General features: G+C 41.7%; 1 protein-coding gene across 1 annotated transcript in view; it reads left to right on the top strand.

Annotated features, from left to right (window-relative positions):
* The first annotated feature begins 1,127 nt into the window (after positions 1-1,127).
* The window catches only part of ERI1 (exoribonuclease 1), a 268,488-nt gene continuing 247,346 nt past the window's right edge, over positions 1,128-22,269 (top strand). The window contains exon 1 of the mRNA XM_053703189.1: positions 1,128-1,299. Within this exon, the coding sequence (XP_053559164.1) occupies positions 1,247-1,299 (53 nt within the window). The 5' untranslated portion in view covers positions 1,128-1,246. The remainder of the gene's footprint in view (positions 1,300-22,269) is intronic.

Here is a 22,269-nt window from a genome sequence, read left to right as displayed (position 1 = left end):
CTATGTGGCATAATAGTGGCTATTTACTTAAGCTGTTGGTTATAAAATTCATTTTAGAATTCAAATTTTAAATTTTATTTATTAAAGGCACCTCCATTGGCAGTTTGTTTAGTATATACAAAATCAAGTTCAAAATTAATATCAAAGTTACAAAGTGAGGTTTCAACACCAGTGAGTAATAAATATTTTTCAATAAAGGATAAGTAAAGAACAAGGTTATCCTTCATTATTATAATCGTCCTTTTAGCAGTTAACAGAATAGTATTAGGATTAATACCAGTATTGTCAAACCTAAACAGTATTTGTAAAGAGATTAATTTCCTTACAAAACGGATACTGAGAGAACAAAATACCCCAAAAAACAAAACAAAAAAAGACATCTATTTCTTTTGAATAATTATGAATCATGCAGTTAATTCTTTGTTATAAACTTTCATATAGTCTGACCATTTAGGTCAAAGTGAGTTTGCTAAAAATTGGACAGAAATACTTTAATCACCTAGAAAGGGGGCAAAGTTAATTTCCTCATCCATGCCTTTAAGGCTTCAAGGAGCCTAGATTATATATCCACTTACACTCCTTTTGTAACAATAAATTGTCCGTTACCACCTCATTCATTCAGTTGCACTTTTTCCAAACCCCTAAATCCTAGGGTGGATTCATCACTGTTATGATTGAAATAAAAATATACACACCTGATGGCAGGTGTATGCTGACTTCTATTTAACATGATTTTGAATGTGATTGCTTCATTCTGAACACAGCTACAACCCCAGTTACAAGAGGGTGTGCACACTTATGCAACCACATTTTTTTAGTTTTTGTTCCCTCCACCTAAAAGATTTCAGTTTGTTTTTCAATTGAGTTTTACAGTTTATAGGTGACATTAAAGGTGGAAAAAGTTCTGAAATGATTTATCTTTGTCTCATTTTTTTACATCACAGAAACCTGACATTTTAACAGGGGTGTGTAGACTTTTTATATCCACTGTATGTATGTATTTATGTATGTAAATCACACTAATTTTCCCAGTGCATATAAAAGTTAATATTTGTTCATTTAAATTTTTTTATTATTTGTCATATAAAGTGACATGACTAAAATGTATATTTTCTCTTTGCAGGGGAATCAGAGCAGTAGGCTTGATTGTCAGGAGGACAAAGCAATTTCATCCGTTACTTGTGCCAGTGACTTCAGTGACCCTGTGTATAAAGAAATTGCTATAGCCAACGGGGCTGTCAATAGGATGACTAAGCATGAACTTAAGTGCAAGCTTACAGAATATAAGCTTGATACAAGGTAAGAATCTATACTATAATTGCGTTTGTAATGTCAGTCGGCAGTTGCGCACTCATCCTCAATGGAATGTTGGCAGCGCGCGGCAGCCAACAGAATGTTGGCTGCACGCGCAGCCAAAATAATTCACTTGGATGCGGCAAAGCTGCATCCAGGTGAATTCCGAAAATGTCAGGGTGGTAAATGAAGACACCGAAGGAGGATTCTTTCACCACCCTGCCATTTTCGGAATCCACCGGGATACAGCGAAGGCAAACGGAGCATTACAAAAAAAATAACAAACCTCCCACACGAAGTATTAACACCATCACCGCAAACAGACACATCACAAAATAAGTAAACCCCCTTAATCCCTTAACCGTCGACCATCCACATCGCAATAAACCTAATTACCCTATTAACTCCTAAACCGCAAAACCCACACATCGCAATAAACGTAATTACCCTATTAACCCCTAAACCGCAAAACCCCCACATCGCAATAAACCTATTTACCCTATTAACCCCTAAACCACAAAAACCCACAACGCAAATAACTAAATTACTAAGCCCCCTAACCTAACACCCCCTAAATTAACACTAATTATCTAAACTAAAAAATACTAAAGTTACAAAAAAAGCTAAGATTACAAAAAATGGCCAACATTACAGAAAATAAAAAACATAATTTATGTAAGAACTTACCTGATAAATTAATTTCTTTCATATTAGCAAGAGTCCATGAGCTAGTGACGTATGGGATATACATTCCTACCAGGAGGGGCAACGTTTCCCAAACCTCAAAATGCCTATAAATACACCCCTCACCACACCCACAATTCAGTTTAACGAATAGCCAAGAAGTGGGGTGATAAGAAAAAAGTGCGAAAGCATAAAAAAACAAGGAATTGGAATAATTGTGCTTTATACAAAAAAATCATAACCACCACAAAAAAGGGTGGGCCTCATGGACTCTTGCTAATATGAAAGAAATGAATTTATCAGGTAAGTTCTTACATAAATGATGTTTTCTTTCATGTAATTAGCAAGAGTCCATGAGCTAGTGACGTATGGGATAATGACTACCCAAGATGTGGATCTTCCACGCAAGAGTCACTAGAGAGGGAGGGATAAAATAAAGACAGCCAATTCCGCTGAAAAATAATCCACACCCAAAATAAAGTTTAAATCTTATAATGAAGAAAACTGAAATTATAAGCAGAAGAATCAAACTGAAACAGCTGCCTGAAGTATTTATCTACCAAAAACTGCTTCAGAAGAAGAATACACATCAAAATGGTAGAATTTAGTAAAAGTATGCAAAGAAGACCAAGTTGCTGCTTTGCAAATCTGATCAATCGAAGCTACATTCCTAAACGCCCAGGAAGTAGAAACTGACCTAGTAGAATGAGCTGTAATCCTTTGAGGCGGAGATTTACCTGACTCGACATAAGCATGATGAATTAAAGATTTCAACCAAGATGCCAAAGAAATGGCAGAGGCCTTCTGACCTTTCCTAGAACCGGAAAAGATAACAAATAGACTAGAAGTCTTTCGGAAATTCTTAGTAGCTTCAACATAATATTTCAAAGCTCTAACTACATCCAAAGAATGCAATGATCTCTCCTTAGAATTCTTAGGATTAGGACATAATGAAGGAACCACAATTTCTCTACTAATGTTGTTAGAATTCACAACCTTAAGTAAAAATTTAAAAGAAGTTCGCAACACCGCCTAATCCTGATGGAAAATCAGAAAAGGAGACTCACAAGAAAGAGCAGATAATTCAGAAACTCTTCTAGCAGAAGAGATGGCCAAAAGAAAACAAATCTTTCCAAGAAAGTAATTTAATGTCCAGTGAATGCATAGGTTCAAACGGAAGAGCTTGAAGAGCCCCCAGAACCAAATTCAAACTCCAAGGAGGAGAAATTGACTTAATAACAGGTTTTATACGAACCAAAGCTTGTACAAAACAATGAATATCAGGAAGATTAGCAATCTTTCTGTGAAAAAGAACAGAAAGAGCAGAGATTTGTCCTTTCAAGGAACTTGCAGACAAACCTTTATCCAAACCATCCTGAAGAAACTGAAAAATTCTCGGAATTCTAAAAGAATGCCAGGAAAAATGATGAGAAAGACACCAAGAAATGTAAGTCTTCCAGACTCGAAAATATATCTTCCTAGATACAGGTCTACGAGCCTGTAACATAGTATTAATCACAGAGTCAGAGAAACCTCTTTGACTAAGAATCAAGCGTTCAATCTCCATACCTTTAAATTTAAGGATTTGAGATCCTGATGGTAAAAAAGGACCTTGTGACAGAAGGTCTGGTCTGGTCTTAAGGGAAGAAGCCATGCGGACAAGATACGTATACCAAAACCTGTGAGACCATGCTGGAGCTACCAGCAGAAAAAACTAGCATTCCTTCAGAATCTTGGAGATTACTCGTGGAAGAAGAACTAGAGGCGGAAAGATATAGGCAGGATGATACTTCCAAGGAAGTGACAATGCATCCACTGCTTCCGCCTGAGGATCCCTGGATCTGGACAGATACCTGGGAAGTTTCTTGTTTAGATGAGAAGCCATCAGATCTATTTCTGGAAGTCCCCACATTTGAACAATCTGAAGAAACACCTCTGGGTGAAGAGACCACTCACCCGGATGTAACGTTTGGCGACTGAGATAATCCGCTTTCCAATTGTCAATACCTGGGATATGAGCCGCAGAGAATTAGACAGGAGCTGGATTACGCCCATACCAGTATTCGAGATACTTCTTCATAGCCAGAGGACTGTGAGTCCCTCCTTGATGATTGATATATGCCACAGTTGTGACATTGTCTGTCTGAAAACAAATGAACGATTCTCTCTTTAGAAGAGGCCATGACTGAAGAGCTCTGAAAATTGCACGGAGTTCCAAAATATTGATTGGTAATCTCACCTCCTGAGATTTCCCAAACCCCTTGTGCTGTCAGAAACCCCCATACAGCTCCCCAACCTGTCAGACTTGCATCTGTTGAGATCACAGTCCAGGTTGGAAGAAAAAAAGAAGCCCCCTGAACTAAACGATGGTGGTCTGTACCACGTCAGAGGGTGTCGAACAATCAGTTTTAAAGATATTAAATGAGATATTTCTGTATAATCCCGGCACCACTGGTTCAGCATACAGAGCTGAAGAGGTCGCATGTGAAAATGAGCAAAGGGGAACACGTCCAATGCAGCAGTCATAAGAACCTAGAATTTCCATGCATAAGGCTACCGAAGGGAATGATTGAGACTGAAGGTTTCGATAAGCTGAAACCAATTTCAGACGTCTCCTGTCCAACAGAGACAGAGTCATGGACACTGAATCTATCCGGAAATCTAAAAAAGGTTACTCTTGTCTGAGGAATCAACAAACTTTTTGGTTAATTGATCCTCCAACCATGTTCTTGAAGAAACAACACTGGAAAGGATCTTTCCATTGAAAATGAGCAAAGGGAATTGAATCCAATGCTGTTAAAACTTCTATGCATATATAGCAACTGAAGGAAATAATAGAGACTAAAGGTACCGACAGACGGAACCCAATACAAATTGTCCCTTGTCTGATAGAGACGAAGATAGTGACATAAACCATCTGGAAACCTAAAAAAGGTGACCCTTGCGTGAGGAATCAAGAGCTTTTGAAAAAAGATCCTCTAACTATGTCCTGAAGAGCAAGTGAAACATATGAGATTCCGCATCCTCAGGAAATAATCTGAATGAAAACAGAAAAATGAAGAATATGCATTTATTGTATCTAATGAAAACAAATAATGCTATCAATGACCACAAAAAGGCAGAATAGTTTGAATAAAACTCCAAAACCCAGTTCCTGGAAAAGGAACTGGAAGAAAAACCCCAGAAGATTCCAGGTCTGAGCAGCGCTTGAACCCCATGGGTACCCAGCCATGCTTCAACAGTATCCAAATATATAGGACAGAAACACACTGAAAGAAAGTGTTAGCCTTACTGGAATAAAATCAAAGAAATTTGGACAAAATAGAACCAAATAAATTTCAAAGAAGTCTTAACCTGCCCCTTACCAGCCAAGCTGGAATACGGCACGTACATCGCAACATTAGGGAGCTAATTTCGAACCCCAATTAAAAACATGTTACTTGGGAAAGAACTCAGGATTCGTTCCTTAATAAGAACAACCAAACTAGTATAAGCTTAAAGTTTTAGTCTTAGAACTCAATCTTGAAGCCCATAGTAACAGTTAAGAATTGAATCCAATTATAATTGATTATCTTAGAACAAAAGAAATATGGATTTTCTTATTTTTTTTTAAAAAAATCACAGAATTCTTCTAGCTAAAATAGATAAAGACATAGATTAACCCTCATTTGCGAATATATTCAATAAAATGAAGACACAAATGAAATCATTAGCATGATAGTCCAGTTTAAAGGACCAGTCAAAACAGAGGACTTGCAAAATGCAAAACAACAAGACAAATGCAACAGCACCTAGTCTAGTAAATGTTGTCCCTTAACAATGCTAAAATAAATCATAATCTGATACTTGATCTTAAAGTAAACAGAAAAAATGAAGCAATTGCAATATCACAGGACCAAGAAAAGTACCTGAAACTAAATAATTTTCCAAAAATAAGATACAACTATATAAAGGAAAATAAATACTATTTTGCTATAAAAACAATAGCATAATTAGTAGGAGTAGAGATAGCTCCAATAAATTGGAGAACCCTCCAAATTGAATTTAACTGCTGACAAAGAATATAGTTTAAAAATAAAAGAAAATTCTCAGCCTATTCCATTCCCTAGTATGGGGAATTGGAAAGAAACCTCTGAAATCACAGAAGAATAAAAAGGCAGAAATAGTGTCAGCTAGTTTTAAAGAACTAGTTACCTTAATATCCAAAATAATCAACACCTCTTCAACAAAGAACAAATGTACTTTAATAATAAAAAAATTATATAAAAAAGTAGATTTCTTAGTGTCAATATCTGATGAAGAGAATTTCTGAAAGAGAAAAAAACATCATCAGAGAAGGATAAATCAGTATGTTGTTGGTCATTTGAAACTTCAAAAATTAAAAAAGAAGTGAAAAAGACCTAAAAATCGTATTAGAAGGCACGAAGTCAGACATAGCCTTAATCAGAAAAAATATTTCTTATAAATCTTCTAAACATTTCTTGCACTTAAGAATGGAAATGTATAAAGCATAAATACTAATGGAATCTGCATGTAAAAGTATATCATAATAACTTATTACAAACCATAGCTAAAGATAAACATTTATAACATTTAAAATAAATTAACTTAGCTTTGGTAGAACTGAAACTCAGTTAAGCATTTTTCCAGAAGTGGCTTCTGACTCAGGGACAAACGGAGACATCTTGCAAATATGTAATAGAAAAAACAACATATAAAGCAAAATTGATCAAATTCCTTAAATTACAGTTTCAGGAATGGGAAAAAATGCCAGTGAACAAGCTTCTAGCAACCAGAAGCAATAAATAATGAGACTTAAATAATGTGGAGACAATAGTGACGCCCATATTTTTTAGCGCCAAAAAAGACGCCCACATTATTTGGCGCCTAAATGCTTTTGGCGCCAAAAATTACGCCACATCCGGAACGCCAACCCTTTTGGCGCAAAAAACATAAAAAAAATGACGCACTTCCGGCGACACGTATGACGCCGGAAACAGAAAAAAAGTTTTGCGCCAAAAAAGTCCGTGCCAAGAATGACGCAATAAAATGAAGCATTTTCAGCCCCCGTGAGCCTAATAGCCCACAGGGAAAAAGTCAAATTTTAAGGTAAGAAAAAAATTGATTAATTCATATGCATTATCCCAAATATGAAACTGACTGTCTGAAATAAGGAATGTTGAACATCCTGAGTCAAGGCAAATAAATGTTTGAATACATATATTTAGAACTTTATATAAAAGTGCCCAACCATAGCTTAGAGTGTCACAGAAAATAAGACTTACTTACCCCAGGACACTCATCTACAAGTAGTAGAAAGCCAAACCAGTACTGAAACGAGAAACAGTAGAGGTAATGGTATATATGAGTATATCGTCGATCTGAAAAGGGAGGTAAGAGATGAATCTCTACGACCGATAACAGAGAACCTATGAAATAGACCCCGTAGAAGGAGATCATTGAATTCAAATAGGCAATACTCTCCTCACATCCCTCTGACATTCACTGCACGCTGAGAGGAAAACCGGGCTCCAACCTGCTGCGGAGCGCATATCAACGTAGAATCTAGCACAAACTTACTTCACCACCTCCATAGGAGGCAAAGTTTGTAAAACTGATTTGTGGGTGTGGTGAGGTGTGTATTTATAGGCATTTTGAGGTTTGGGAAACTTTGCCCCTCCTGGTAGGAATGTATATCCCATTGGTCACTAGCTCATGGACTCTTGCTAATTACATGAAAGAAAAACAAATTACCAAAGTTTACAAAATTAAAACTAATCCCTATGAAACTAAAAAAGCCCCCCCCCAAATAAAAACACCCCCTAATCTAAGAATAAACTGACAGTAGTCCTTAAAAGGGATTTTTACGGGGCATTGCTCCAAGATAAACAGCTCTTTTACAGAAAAAAAAGTCTGTCCCCATAACAGTAAAAAAAAACCCACCCACCCACAAAACCCCCCAAAATAAAAGAACCTAATTTAAAAACCTAAATTACCCATTGCCCTGAAAAGGGCATTTGTTTGGACATTACCCTTAAACGGCATTTAGCTCTTTTACTGCCTATCCCTAATCTAAATAACATACTCCCCCCAAAAAACCCTTAAAAAAAACCCAAGTCTTTAATCGCGTACCTTGAATTCACTATTCAGGGTACGGCGGCGATCGTACGAAGAGGATCATCCATGCTCCGCGGTCGCCGGTCTTCAGCTCCGCCCACCGCTCTGCGCCGGATTGTTTCTGGAAGAAGAAAGAAGAGGTTGCCGTCTGGAAGAAGACTTCACCGCCTGGAACAGGAACTTCTCTGCCGGACTTCAGGAACGGCGAGTTGCAACCTGTGGGTTAGACTTTGTTGTTTTATTTAATTTAGGGATGGGCAGTAAAAGAGATAAAAACATAATTTATGCTTACTTGAAAAATTCCTTTCTTCTGTAGTGTGATCAGTCCACGGGTCATCATTACTTCTGGGATATTACTCCTCCCCAACAGGAAGTGCAAGAGGATTCACCCAGCAGAGCTGCATATAGCTCCTCCCCTCTACGTCACTCCCAGTCATTCGACCAAGGACCAACGAGAAAGGAAAAGCCAAGGGTGAAGTGGTGACTGGCGTATAAATTAAAAAATATTTACCTGCCTTAAAAACAGGGCGGGCCGTGGACTGATCACACTACAGAAGAAAGGAATTTATCAGGTAAGCATAAATTATGTTTTCTTCTGTTAAGTGTGATCAGTCCACGGGTCATCATTACTTCTGGGATACCAATACCAAAGCAAAAGTACACGGATGACGGGAGGGATAGGCAGGCTCTTTATACAGAAGGAACCACTGCCTGAAGAACCTTTCTCCCAAAAATAGCCTCCGATGAAGCAAAAGTGTCAAATTTGTAAAATTTGGAAAAAGTATGAAGCGAAGACCAAGTTGCAGCCTTGCAAATCTGTTCAACAGAGGCCTCATTCTTGAAGGCCCAAGTGGAAGCCACAGCTCTAGTAGAATGAGCTGTAATTCTTTCAGGAGGCTGCTGTCCAGCAGTCTCATAAGCTAAACGAATTATGCTACGAAGCCAAAAAGAAAGAGAGGTAGCGGAAGCTTTTTGACCTCTCCTCTGCCCAGAGTAAATGACAAACAGAGAAGACGTTTGTCGAAATTCCTTAGTTGCCTGTAAGTAAAATTTTAGAGCACGGACTACATCCAGGTTGTGCAGTAGACGTTCCTTCTTTGAAGAAGGATTTGGGCATAAAGAAGGAACAACAATCTCTTGATTGATATTCCTGTTAGTAACTACCTTAGGTAAGAACCCAGGTTTAGTACGCAGGACTACCTTATCCGAATGAAAAATCAAATAAGGAGAATCACAATGTAAGGCTGATAATTCAGAGACTCTTCGAGCCGAGGAAATAGCCATTAAAAATAGAACTTTCCAAGATAACAACTTTATATCAATGGAATGAAGGGGTTCAAACGGAACGCCCTGTAAAACATTAAGAACAAGGTTTAAACTCCATGGTGGAGCAACAGTTTTAAACACAGGCTTAATTCTGGCCAAAGCCTGACAAAAAGCCTGGACGTCAGGAACTTCTGACAGACGTTTGTGTAACAGAATGGACAGAGCTGAGATCTGTCCCTTTAATGAACTAGCAGATAAACCCTTTTCTAAACCTTCTTGTAGAAAAGACAATATCCTAGGAATCCTAACCTTACTCCAAGAGTAACCTTTGGATTCACACCAATATAGGTATTTACGCCATATCTTATGGTAAATCTTTCTGGTAACAGGTTTCCTAGCCTGTATTAAGGTATCAATAACTGACTCAGAAAATCCACGTCTTGATAAAATCAAGCATTCAATTTCCAAGCAGTCAGCTTCAGAGAAGTTAGATTTTGATGTTTGAAGGGACCCTGTATCAGAAGGTCCTGTTTCAGAGGTAGAGACCAAGGTGGACAGGATGACATGTCCACCAGGTCTGCATACCAAGTCCTGCGTGGCCACGCAGGTGCTATTAGAATCACTGATGCTCTCTCTTGTTTGATTCTGGCAATCAATCGAGGAAGCAACGGGAAGGGTGGAAACACGTAAGCCATCCTGAAGTCCCAAGGTGCTGTCAGAGCATCTATCAGGACTGCTCCTGGATCCCTGGATCTGGACCCGTAACGAGGAAGCTTGGCGTTCTGTCGAGACGCCATGAGATCTATCTCTGGTTTGCCCCAACGTCGAAGTATTTGGGCAAAGACCTCCGGATGAAGTTCCCACTCCCCCGGATGAAAAGTCTGACGACTTAAGAAATCCGCCTCCCAGTTCTCCACTCCCGGGATGTGGATTGCTGACAGGTGGCAAGAGTGAGACTCTGCCCAGCAAATTATCTTTGATACTTCCATCATAGCTAGGGAGCTTCTTGTCCCTCCCTGATGGTTGATGTAAGCTACAGTCGTGATGTTGTCCGACTGAAACCTGATGAACCCCCGAGTTGTCAACTGGGGGCAAGCCAGGAGGGCATTGAGAACTGCTCTCAATTCCAGAATGTTTATTGGCAGGAGACTCTCCTCCTGACTCCATTGTCCCTGAGCCTTCAGAGAATTCCAGACGGCACCCCAACCTAGAAGGCTGGCGTCTGTTGTTACAATTGTCCAGTCTGGTCTGCTGAATGGCATCCCCCTGGACAGATGTGGCCGAGAAAGCCACCATAGAAGAGAATTTCTGGTCTCTTGATTCAGAGAAGGGGATAAGTCTGAGTAATCCCCATTCCACTGACTTAGCATGCACAGTTGCAGTGGTCTGAGGTGTAAGCGTGCAAAGGGTACTATGTCCATTGCCGCTACCATTAAGCCGATTACCTCCATGCATTGAGCCACTGACGGGTGTTGAATGGAATGAAGGGTGCGGCAAGCACTTTGAAGTCTTGTTAGCCTGTCCTCTGTCAGGTAAATCTTCATTTCTACAGAATCTATAAGAGTCCCCAGGAAGGGAACTCTTGTGAGTGGAACGAGTGAACTTTTCTTTTCGTTCACCTTCCATCCATGTGACCTTAGAAATGCCAGCACTAACTCTGTATGAGACTTGGCAGTTTGAAAGCTTGAAGCTTGTATCAGAATGTCGTCTAGGTATGGAGCTACCGAGATTCCCCGCGGTCTTAGTACCGCCAGAAGAGCACCCAGAACCTTTGTGAAGATTCTTGGAGCTGTAGCCAATCCGAATGGAAGAGCCACAAACTGGTAATGCCTGTCTAGGAAGGCAAACCTTAGGTACCGATAATGATCTTTGTGAATCGGTATGTGAAGGTAAGCATCTTTTAAATCTACAGTGGTCATGTATTGACCCTCTTGGATCATAGGTAAAATTGTCCGAATAGTCTCCATCTTGAACGATGGAACTCTTAGGAATTTGTTTAGGATCTTTAAGTCCAGGATTGGTCTGAAAGTTCCCTCTTTTTTGGGAACCACAAACAGATTTGAGTAAAACCCCTGTCCCTGTTCCGATCGTGGAACTGGATGGATTACTCCCATTAACAAGAGCTCTTGTACGCAGCGTAGAAACGCCTCTTTCTTTGTCTGGATTGTTGACAATCTTGACAGATGAAATCTCTCTCTTGGAGGAGAGTATTTGAAGTCCAGAAGGTATCCCTGAGATATTATCTCTAGCGCCCAGGGATCCTGAACATCTCTTGCCCAAGCCTGGGCGAAGAGAGAAAGTCTGCCCCCCACTAGATCCGATCCCGGATCGGGGGCCCTCAATTCATGCTGTTTTAGGGGCAGCAGCAGGTTTCCTAGTCTGCTTGCCCTTGTTCCAGGACTGGTTAGGTTTCCAGCCTTGTCTGTAGCGAGCAACAGCTCCTTCCTGTTTTGGTGCAGAGGAAGTTGATGCTGCTCCTGCTTTGAAATTACGAAAGGAACGAAAATTAGACTGTCTAGTCTTGGCTTTGGCTTTGTCCTGTGGCAGGGCATGGCCTTTACCTCCTGTAATGTCAGCGATAATCTCTTTCAACCCGGGCCCGAATAAGGTCTGCCCTTTGAAAGGTATATTAAGCAATTTAGACTTAGAAGTAACATCAGCTGACCAGGATTTTAGCCACAGCGCCCTGCGTGCCTGAATGGCGAATCCTGAATTCTTCGCCGTAAGTTTAGTAAGATGTACTACGGCCTCCGAAATGAATGAATTAGCTAGTTTAAAGACTCTAAGCCTGTCCGTAATGTCGTCCAGAGTAGCTGAACCAATGTTCTCTTCCAGAGACTCAATCCAGAATGCCGCTGCAGCCGTGATCGGCGCAATGCATGCAAGGGGTTGCAATATAAAACCTTGTTGAACAAACATTTTCTTAAGGTAACCCTCTAACTTTTTATCCATTGGATCTGAAAAAGCACAGCTATCCTCCACCGGGATAGTGGTACGCTTAGCTAAGGTAGAAACTGCTCCCTCCACCTTAGGGACCGTTTGCCATAAGTCCCTTGTGGTGGCGTCTATTGGAAACATTTTTCTAAATATCGGAGGGGGTGAGAACGGCACACCGGGTCTATCCCACTCCTTAGTAACAATTTCAGTAAGTCTCTTAGGTATAGGAAAAACCTCAGTACTCGTCGGTACCGCAAAATATTTATCCAACCTACACATTTTCTCTGGTATTGCAACTGTGTTACAATCATTCAGAGCCGCTAACACCTCCCCTAGTAATACACGGAGGTTTTCCAGTTTAAATTTAAAATTTGAAATATCTGAATCCAGTCTGTTTGGATCAGAACCGTCACCCACAGAATGAAGTTCTCCGTCCTCATGTTCTGCCACCTGTGACGCAGTGTCTGACATGACCCTAATATTATCAGCGCACTCTGTTCTCACCCCAGAGTGATCACGCTTACCATATCCTGTAATGTGATTTGTAATGGCCGCCCAGATGTACTCGGCGCTACAATATCACGCACCTCCCTCTGAGCGGGAGATGTAGGTACTGACACGTGAGGCGAGTTAGTCGGCATAACTCTCCCCTCGTTGTTTGGTGAAATTTGTTCAATTTGTACAGATTGACTTTTATTTAAAGTAGCATCAATACAGTTAGTACATAAATTTCTATTGGGCTCCACTTTGGCATTGCAACAAATGACACAGGTATCATCCTCTGAATCAGACATGTTTAACACACTAGCAAATAAACTTGCAACTTGGAAATACAATTCAATTAGAATAATATTAAAATGTACTGTGCCTTTAAGAAGCACAGAAGATCTATGACAGTTGAAAATTAATAAATTGAAACAGTTATAGCCTCAATCCTTGTAAACAACACAACTTTAGCAAAGGTTTAATCCCATTAGCAAAGATAACAAATTCTGAAAGCAGGAAACAAATTACAGAATAAACGTTTTTTATCTCAGTCAAACTATAATTCTCACAGCTCTGCTGAGAGAAATTACCTCCCTCAAAATAAGTTTTGAAGACCCCTGAGCTCTGTAGAGATGAACCGGATCATGCAGGGAATACAATGAGTTGCTGACTGAAATATTTGATGCATAGAAAAAGGGCCAAAAAACGGCCCCTCCCCCTCACACACAGCAGTGAGGGAGAACAGAAACTGTCAGAAAAACAGATTAAGCAACTGCCAAGTGGAAAAATAGTGCCCAAACATTTATTCACACAGTACCTCAGCAAATGAAAACGATTTTACATTCCAGCAAAAACGTTAAACATAATCTCTAGTTATTAAACAGCTTTATGTATTTCTTACAGTGTAATTCTAGTGAAGTACCATTCCCCAGAATACTGAAGTGTAAAGTATACATACATGACATTATATCGGTATGGCAGGATTTTCTCATCAATTCCATTGTCAGAAAATAAAAACTGCTACATACCTCTATGCAGATTCATCTGCCCGCTGTCCCCTGATCTGAAGTTTACCTCACTCCTCAGATGGCCGAGAACAGCAATATGATCTTAACTACTCCGGCTAAAATCATAGCAAAACTCTGGTAGATTCTTCTTCAAACTCTGCCAGAGAGGTAATAACACTCTCCGGTGCTATTTTAAAATAACAAACTTTTGATTGAAGATATAAAACTAAGTATAATCACCATAGTCCTCTCACACATCCTATCTAGTCGTTGGGTGCAAGAGAATGACTGGGAGTGACGTAGAGGGGAGGAGCTATATGCAGCTCTGCTGGGTGAATCCTCTTGCACTTCCTGTTGGGGAGGAGTAATATCCCAGAAGTAATGATGACCCGTGGACTGATCACACTTAACAGAAGAAATGCCCTTTTTAAGGGCAATGCCCAAACAAATGCCCTTTTCAGGGCAATGGGTAGTTTAGGTTTTTTAGTGTTAGGTTCTTTTATTTTGGGGGGTTTGGTGGGTGGGGGGTTTACTGTTAGGGGTTTACTGTTTGTCTGTAAAAAAACTGTTTATCTAGGGGCAATGCCCTGCAAAAAGCCCTTTTAAGGGCTACTGGCAGTTTATTCTTAGATTAGGGGGTGTTTTTATTTCGTGGTGCTTTTTATTTTCATAGGGATTGGGTTTAATTTTGTAAACTTTGGTAATTTAGTTTATTTTCTGTAATTTAGGTTAATTTAAACTTAGGTTTAATTTTTAAATTTTTACGAGTTAGGCTTTTTTATTTTCATAGGGATTAGGTTTTCTTTTTGATTTGTTTATTCAGTAGTTTTCTTTTTTTTTTTTTTTTATTTAACACACAGACAGGCGGGAGAGAGCAAAAGAGGAGGGGGAGAGAGCAAAAGAGGAGGGGGAGAGAGCAAAAGAGAGGGGCAGAGAGCAAAAGAGAGGGGGGGAGAGAGCAAAAGAGAGAGGGAGGGGGGAGAGATCAAAAGAGAGAGGGAGGGGGGAGAGATCAAAAAAGAGAGGAGGGGGGAGAGATCAAAAGAGAGAAGGAGGGGGGAGAGATCAAAAGAGAGAAGGAGGGGGGAGAGATCAAAAGAGAGAAGGAGGGGGGAGAGATCAAAAGAGAGAAGGAGGGGGGAGAGATCAAAAGAGAGAAGGAGGGGGGAGAGATCAAAAGAGAGAAGGAGGGGGGAGAGATCAAAAGAGAGAAGGAGGGGGGAGAGATCAAAAGAGAGAAGGAGGGGGGAGAGATCAAAAGAGAGAAGGAGGGGGGAGAGATCAAAAGAGAGAAGGAGGGGGGAGAGATCAAAAGAGAGAAGGAGGGGGGAGAGATCAAAAGAGAGGAGGAGGGGGGAGAGATCAAAAGAGAGAAGGAGGGGGGAGAGATCAAAAGAGAGAAGGAGGGGGGAGAGATCAAAAGAGAGAAGGAGGGGGGAGAGATCAAAAGAGAGGAGGAGGGGGGAGAGATCAAAAGAGAGAAGGAGGGGGGAGAGATCAAAAGAGAGGAGGAGGGGGGAGAGATCAAAAGAGAGCAGGAGGGGGGAGAGATCAAAAGAGAGAAGGAGGGGGGAGAGATCAAAAGAGAGAAGGAGGGGGGAGAGATCAAAAGAGAGGTGGAGGGGGGAGAGATCAAAAGAGAGGAGGAGGGGGGAGAGATCAAAAGAGAGAAGGAGGGGGGAGAGATCAAAAGAGAGAAGGAGGGGGGAGAGTGCAAAAGAGGGAGGGGGAGAGCAAAAGAGTGAGCAAAAGAGAGGTGGGGGGAGAGATCAAAAGAGGGGGGGGGAGAGATCAAAAGAGAGGGGGGGTATGAGGGGGGGGAGGGGGGAGAGAGATCAAAAGAGGGGGGGAGAGAGATCAAAAGAGGGGGGGGAGAGAGATCAAAAGAGAGGGGGGGGAGAGATCAAAAGAGAGGGGGGGGAGAGAGATCAAAAGAGAGGGGGGGGGAGAGATCAAAAGAGAGGGGGGGGGGGAGAGAGATCAAAAGAGGGGGGGGGGGAGAGAGATCAAAAGAGAGGGGGGGGGGAGAGATCAAAAGAGAGGGGGGGGGAGAGAGATCAAAAGAGAGGGGGGGAGAGAGATCAAAAGAGAGAGGGGGGGAGAGAGATCAAAAGAGAGAGGGGGGGGAGAGAGATCAAAAGAGAGAGGGGGGGGAGAGAGATCAAAAGAGAGAGGGGGGGGAGAGAGAGATCAAAAGAGAGAGGGGGGGGGAGAGAGATCAAAAGAGAGAGGGGGGGGAGAGAGATCAAAAGAGAGAGGGGGGGGGGAGAGAGATCAAAAGAGAGAGGGGGGGAGAGATCAAAAGAGAGAGGGGGGGGAAGAGAGAGAGCAAAAGAGATGGGGGGGGGGGAGAGAACAAAATGGGTGGTGACAGAATCCACCTGGATGGATTTTTTCACCACCCTGCCATTTTCGTAATCCACAGGATTGCCCTTCTGAAAATGGCAGGGTGGTTCCGTCACCACAATAGACTGCCCTCTGGGCAGGCTTTCCCACTAGTTTGTATATAAACAGGAAAGCTATTTCATATTATGCTAAACTAGTTAGGTTAACTATACAGTACCAGAATCACAAATATAAAGCTTGAAGGCTATCCAAACACATTGACCGATTTACAGAAAAGTGGTAGCTGTGTATAAATGTGGCATTTAAGGGCAAAATTACATGTAAACACTGTATAATTCATGTAATTGACAAGAGTCCATGAGCTAGTGACGTATGGGATATACAATCCTACCAGGAGAGGCAAAGTTTCCCATACCTCAAAATACTTATAAATACACCCATCACCACACCCACAATTCAGTTTTACAAACTTTGCCTCCTACAGAGGTGGTGAAGTAAGTTTGTGCTAAGATTTCTACGTTGATATGCGCTTCTCAGCATTTTGAAGCCCTATTCCTATGAGTACAGTGAATGTCAGAGGGATGTGAAGGGAGTATCACCTATTGAATGCAATGGTTTTCCTCACAGGGATCTTTTTCATAGGTTCTCTGTTATCAGTCGTAGAGATTCATCTCCTACCTCCCTTTTCAGATCAACGATATACTCTCATATACCATTACCTCTGCTGATAACTGTTTCAGTACTGGTTTGGCTATCTGCTATATGTGGATGGGTGTCTTTTTTGGTAAGTATGTTTTCATTACACTCTCAGCTATGGTTTGGCACTTTATGTATTTATATAAAGTTCTAAATATATGTATTGTACTTATATTTGCCGTGATTCAGGGTTCAGTATATTTCTTTTTTTGCAGACTGTCAGTTTCATATCTTGGAAATGCATTTTTAAAGAAAAAATATTTCTTACCTGGGGTTTAGTCTTTTTCAAATTGACTCTTTTAAAAAAATTGCGGGCAGTATTAGGCTCGCGAGGGTGCAAAAATGCCAAAATTTATTGCATCATTCTTGGCGCAAGATTTTTTTGGCGCAAAAGTTAAGTTCGTTGACGCAAATTTGTCATTTCCGGCGTTTTAGTTGGTGCCGAGTCCTTCACGAGGTTGCATCATCTATGACGCTAGTGTTTCGTTTCCGGACGTTTTTGGCGATGGAGAATATGTCCATCAGTAATAATGCATTGCCTTTTGCTATTCTTTTAACATCTAATGTACAAGATATACCTGTGAATTTATAAGAATATATTTCTGATTATATTCAGAAGGCTTTGTCTGCCATCCTGCCTTCTAATAAATGTAAAGGTCTTTTTTTTAAATTTCTCATTCAGTTGATGAAATTTCAAATGACCGACAACATACTGAATTATCCTTCTCTGATGAGGATTTATCTGATTCAGAAGATCCTTCATCAGATATTGACACTAACAAATCTACTTATTTATTTAAAATGGAGTACATTTGTTCTTTGTTGAAGAAGTGTTGATTATATTGGATATTGAGAAGACTAGTCCTCTTGATTGTAAATCTAGTAACATTTAAATTCTGTTTATAAACCTCCTGTGGTTATTTCAGAGTTTTTTTCTTCTACTAGATACGACGAGTCCACGGATTCATCCTTACTTGTGGGATATTATCCTCCTGCTAACAGGAAGTGGCAAAGAGCACCACAGCAGAGCTGTATATATATATAGCTCCTCCCTTCTCTCCACCCCCAGTCATTCTTTTTGCCTATGCTAGTAATAGGAAGAGGTAAAGTGAAAGAGGTGTTAAAAGGATAGTTTTTATTTTCTTCAAGAAAGACTTTTTTATTTTAAATGGTACCGGTGAGTACTATTTTTCCTCAGGCAGCAGATGGTAGAAGATTTCTGCCTGGAGGTTGATGATCTTAGCAGTTGTCACTAAGATCCAGAGGAGTTCCCACAGAATGGCTGAGGAGTACTTTAGAAGCTTCAGTGTGGGGAACGTTTTTCATGCTACAAACATTGAGGTATGTTCAGTCATTTTTTTCTGGAGAGACTGTGGTATTTCAGAACTGGCTGACATAGTTCCCATGAGGGAAAGGGTAAGCAGTAATCCTACATGTAGTGAAGGGGTATTACTGGGACCTGTATATTATGGGCTAAAAATGCAGCAAAGCACAGCAGCATGGTGACACTGGTAACATAACATTTTGATGAGGAAACGGTTTTATGTTTGATGGCACTGGAGGATTTCACATGGCTTTTAGGTGTTTTTGGATTCAACAGAACCCACATGGCTAGTTCCTATACAGCTTTGCAGCGGTTTTTACTAGGCAGAGAGACATCGTATAGGATGGGCGGGGCCTATTTCCGCGCCTCAAATGCGCAGTTAATTTTCATATGAAGGTAGCAAGCTCCAGCTCCGGTGGGCCTAAGCTGAAAGACATAGCCTAACGAAGTGATAGAGAGATTTCTCAGACCCCTGAGGGCAGGTAGGCGCCACAGCAGAGCTGTGATGAGGTGCAGGGGGTTGCTATTCTATTTTGGGTAACGTTTTTTGGGTTATGTTTTTTTCACATAGAGGGTTAATTGTCCCTTACTTGTGGTGCAATCTTAGGTTACAAGATAAGACACTTATATGCTAAAATTGTGAGTTAGATATATATATATATATATATATATATATATATATATATATATATATATATATATATATGTATACACCCTATATAGGGGATATACAATAATATAAAATAGGGGCGCTATCTAGATATGCAATGTAACTGAAAGCACAAAATTGTAGATAATCACAATTCTTAGTATATTAAAAATTTCAGAATAGAATATCACTTGTGCATATACATACAAGCATATAGAAAAAAAATCAGGAGTAAACCTGTATAGATATTGGTGTCCAAATATAGTCCAATGGTATCCCCAATGGTTATAGGGATGTAAGGCAGCTATCCTCGATGTATAAGGCCATCCACAACGAGTTAATCTATAAAGAAGCAGAGAAGGCGCCACATAGCATAATTCCGTATATTGTATCAATTATAAAATTGTAGCTCAAATGCACTCACGTGTATAAAAGCACCAAGATGTGGTGCTAACTGGGCAGACCGGAACCTCAAAGTTGTCCGGTAAACTCTCCTCTCAGGCAAAGACTCACAGAAGCCAAAATGGTAGTCACCAAACAGGCTATGTTGGTTAGGTATCAGGATAGGCACTGTTCCACCTCCAGCAGTTTGGGAGTTACTCCAAACAAGAATTTCCAAAGAAAGCAGTGTAGCAAGTTTGTATATATTAAAAGTGTTTATTTAAACACATTAAAAACACAGCAACGCGTTTCTCAGTATCAAGTACTGTTTCCTCAGGCTGAATAAAACTATACTAAACTTGCTACTTAATATACCCTAAAGTGACCAGTGATGGTGACTGTTTGGCAAAAATTGTGAGTTATAACATTTTAAAGCAGTTTTGGAAAAATAGTACACTTTTTTTTTACTCTTAAAGGCGCAGATTGTTGTTTTTTTCATTAAATAAAGTGTTTTCAATACTTTTTGTGGTTATTACTAGCCTGTTCAACATGTCTGACATTGAAGAAAGTCAATGCTCTATGTGTTTAGAAGCCATGGTGGAACCCCCACTTACATTGTGTCCCTCGTACTGAAAGGGCCTTACATTGCAAAGAACATATTTTAAGTGATAAAGTATGTCTAAGGATGATTCTCAGTCTGAAGAAAATCAGGTTATGCCATCCAATTCTCCCCAAGTGTCACAACCTTTAACGCCCACTCAAGCGACGCCAAGTACTTCTAGTGCATCTAGTTCTTTTACCCTGCAAGATATGGTTGCAGTTATGTCTACTACCCTTACAGAGGTATTATCTAAACTGCCAGAATTACAGGGTAAGCGCAGTAGGTCAGGTATTAGAGTAAATGCTGAGCCCTCTGATGCTTTATTGGCCATCTCCGATGTACCCTCACAGTGTTCTGAGTTGGGGGTAGGGGAATTGCTGTCTGAGGGAGAGCTTTCAGACTCAGGAAATGTGTTCCCTCAAACAGACTCAGATGTGACGGCCTTTAAATTTAAACTTGAACACCTCCGTCTGTTACTCCGGGAGGTTTTAGCGACTCTGGATGATTGTGACCCTATTGTAATACCACCAGAGAAATTGTGTAAAATGGATAAATATTTAGAGGTCCCTACTTACACTAATATTTTTCCGGTCCCTAAAAGGATTTCGGATATTGTTGCTATGGAATGGGACAGACCAGGCATTCCGTTCTCTCGCCCTCCTACTTTTAAGAAAATGTTTCCCATATCTGACACCATTTGGGATTCCTGGCAGATGGTCCCTAAGGTGGAGGGAACTGTTTCTACCAGTGACGTGCAGTGAGGTCAGAGGCAGGTGAGGCACTGGCTAGGATATGCCTTCATTCTTTAGATATCCTTTGTTGAAGAAATAGCAATGTACATGGGTGAGCCAATCACATGAGGTATCTATTGTGCAGCCATCAATCAGCAGCTACTGAGCATATTTAGATATGATTTTCATTTAAGGATATCAAGAGAATGAAGGAAATTAGATATTAGATTATAAATTGGACAGAGGGGGTGGGAGAGACAGGGAGAGAGAGATAGTCAGAGAGACAGAGGGGGGAGAGAGACAAAGAGACAGAGGGGAGAGAGAGAGAGACAAAGAGAGACAGAGGGTAGAGAGACAGAGAAAGAGACCATGGGGGAGAATGAGACACGTAAGGAGAGAGACGGAGGGGGTGGGAGAGACAGGGAGAGAGAGATGGATAGAGAGAGAGAGAGACACACAGAGGGGGAGAGAGAAAGAGAGACACAGAGGGGAGGGAGAGAGACAGAGGGGGAGGGAGAAAGGGAGAGACAGAGGGGGAGGGAGAAAGGGAGAGACAGAGGGGGAGGGAGAGAGAGAGAAGACAGAGGGGGGAGAGAGAGACAGAGGGGGGGAGAGAGAGACAGAGGGGGGAGAGAGAGACAGAGGGGGGAGAGAGAGACAGAGGGGGGAGAGAGAGACAGAGGGGGGGAGAGAGAGACAGAGGGGAGAGAGAGAGACACACAGAGGGGAGAGAGAGAGACACACAGAGGGGAGAGAGAGAGACACACAGAGGGGAGGGAGAGAGACAGAGGGGAGGGAGAGAGACAGAGGGGAGGGAGAGAGACAGAGGGGAGGGAGAGAGACAGAGGGGAGGGAGAGAGACAGAGGGGAGGGAGAGAGACAGAGGGGAGGGAGAGAGACAGAGGGGAGGGAGAGAGACAGAAGGGAGGGAGAGAGAGGGGAGAGAGACAGAGAGACAGAGAGACAGAGAGACAGAGAGAGAGAGAGACAGAGGGGAGAGAGAGAGAGACAGAGGGGAGAGAGAGACAGAGGGGAGAGAGAGACAGAGGGGAGAGAGAGACAGAGGGGAGAGAGAGACAGAGGGGGAGAGAGAGACAGAGGGGAGAGAGAGACAGAGGGGAGAGAGAGACAGAGGGGAGAGAGAGACAGAGGGGAGAGAGAGACAGAGGGGAGAGAGAGACAGAGGGGAGAGAGAGACAGAGGGGAGAGAGAGACAGAGGGGAGAGAGAGACAGAGGGGAGAGAGAGACAGAGGGGAGAGAGAGACAGAGGGGAGAGAGAGACAGAGGGGAGAGAGAGACAGAGGGGAGAGAGAGACAGAGGGGAGAGAGAGACAGAGGGGAGAGAGAGACAGAGGGGAGAGAGAGACAGAGGGGGAGAGAGAGACAGAGGGGAGAGAGAGACAGAGGGGAGAGAGAGACAGAGGGGAGAGAGAGACAGAGGGGAGAGAGAGACAGACAGAGGGGGAGAGAGAGAGAGACAGAGGGGGAGAGAGAGAGAGACAGAGGGGGAGAGAGAGAGAGACAGAGGGGGAGAGAGAGAGAGACAGAGGGGGAGAGAGAGAGAGACAGAGGGGGAGAGAGAGAGAGACAGAGGGGAGAGAGAGAGAGAGAGAGGGGAGAGAGAGAGAGAGAGAGAGGGGAGAGAGAGACAGAGAGGAGAGAGAGACAGAGAGGAGAGAGAGAGACATAGGGGGAGAGGAGAGAGAGACAGAGGGGGGGGGAGAGAGACAGAGGGGAGAGAGAGAGAGAC

This window comes from Bombina bombina, chromosome 2 (assembly GCF_027579735.1).
Source record: "Bombina bombina isolate aBomBom1 chromosome 2, aBomBom1.pri, whole genome shotgun sequence".
Classification (NCBI taxonomy): Eukaryota; Metazoa; Chordata; class Amphibia; order Anura; family Bombinatoridae; genus Bombina; species Bombina bombina.
This window is presented reverse-complemented; position numbering and strand designations above follow the sequence as displayed.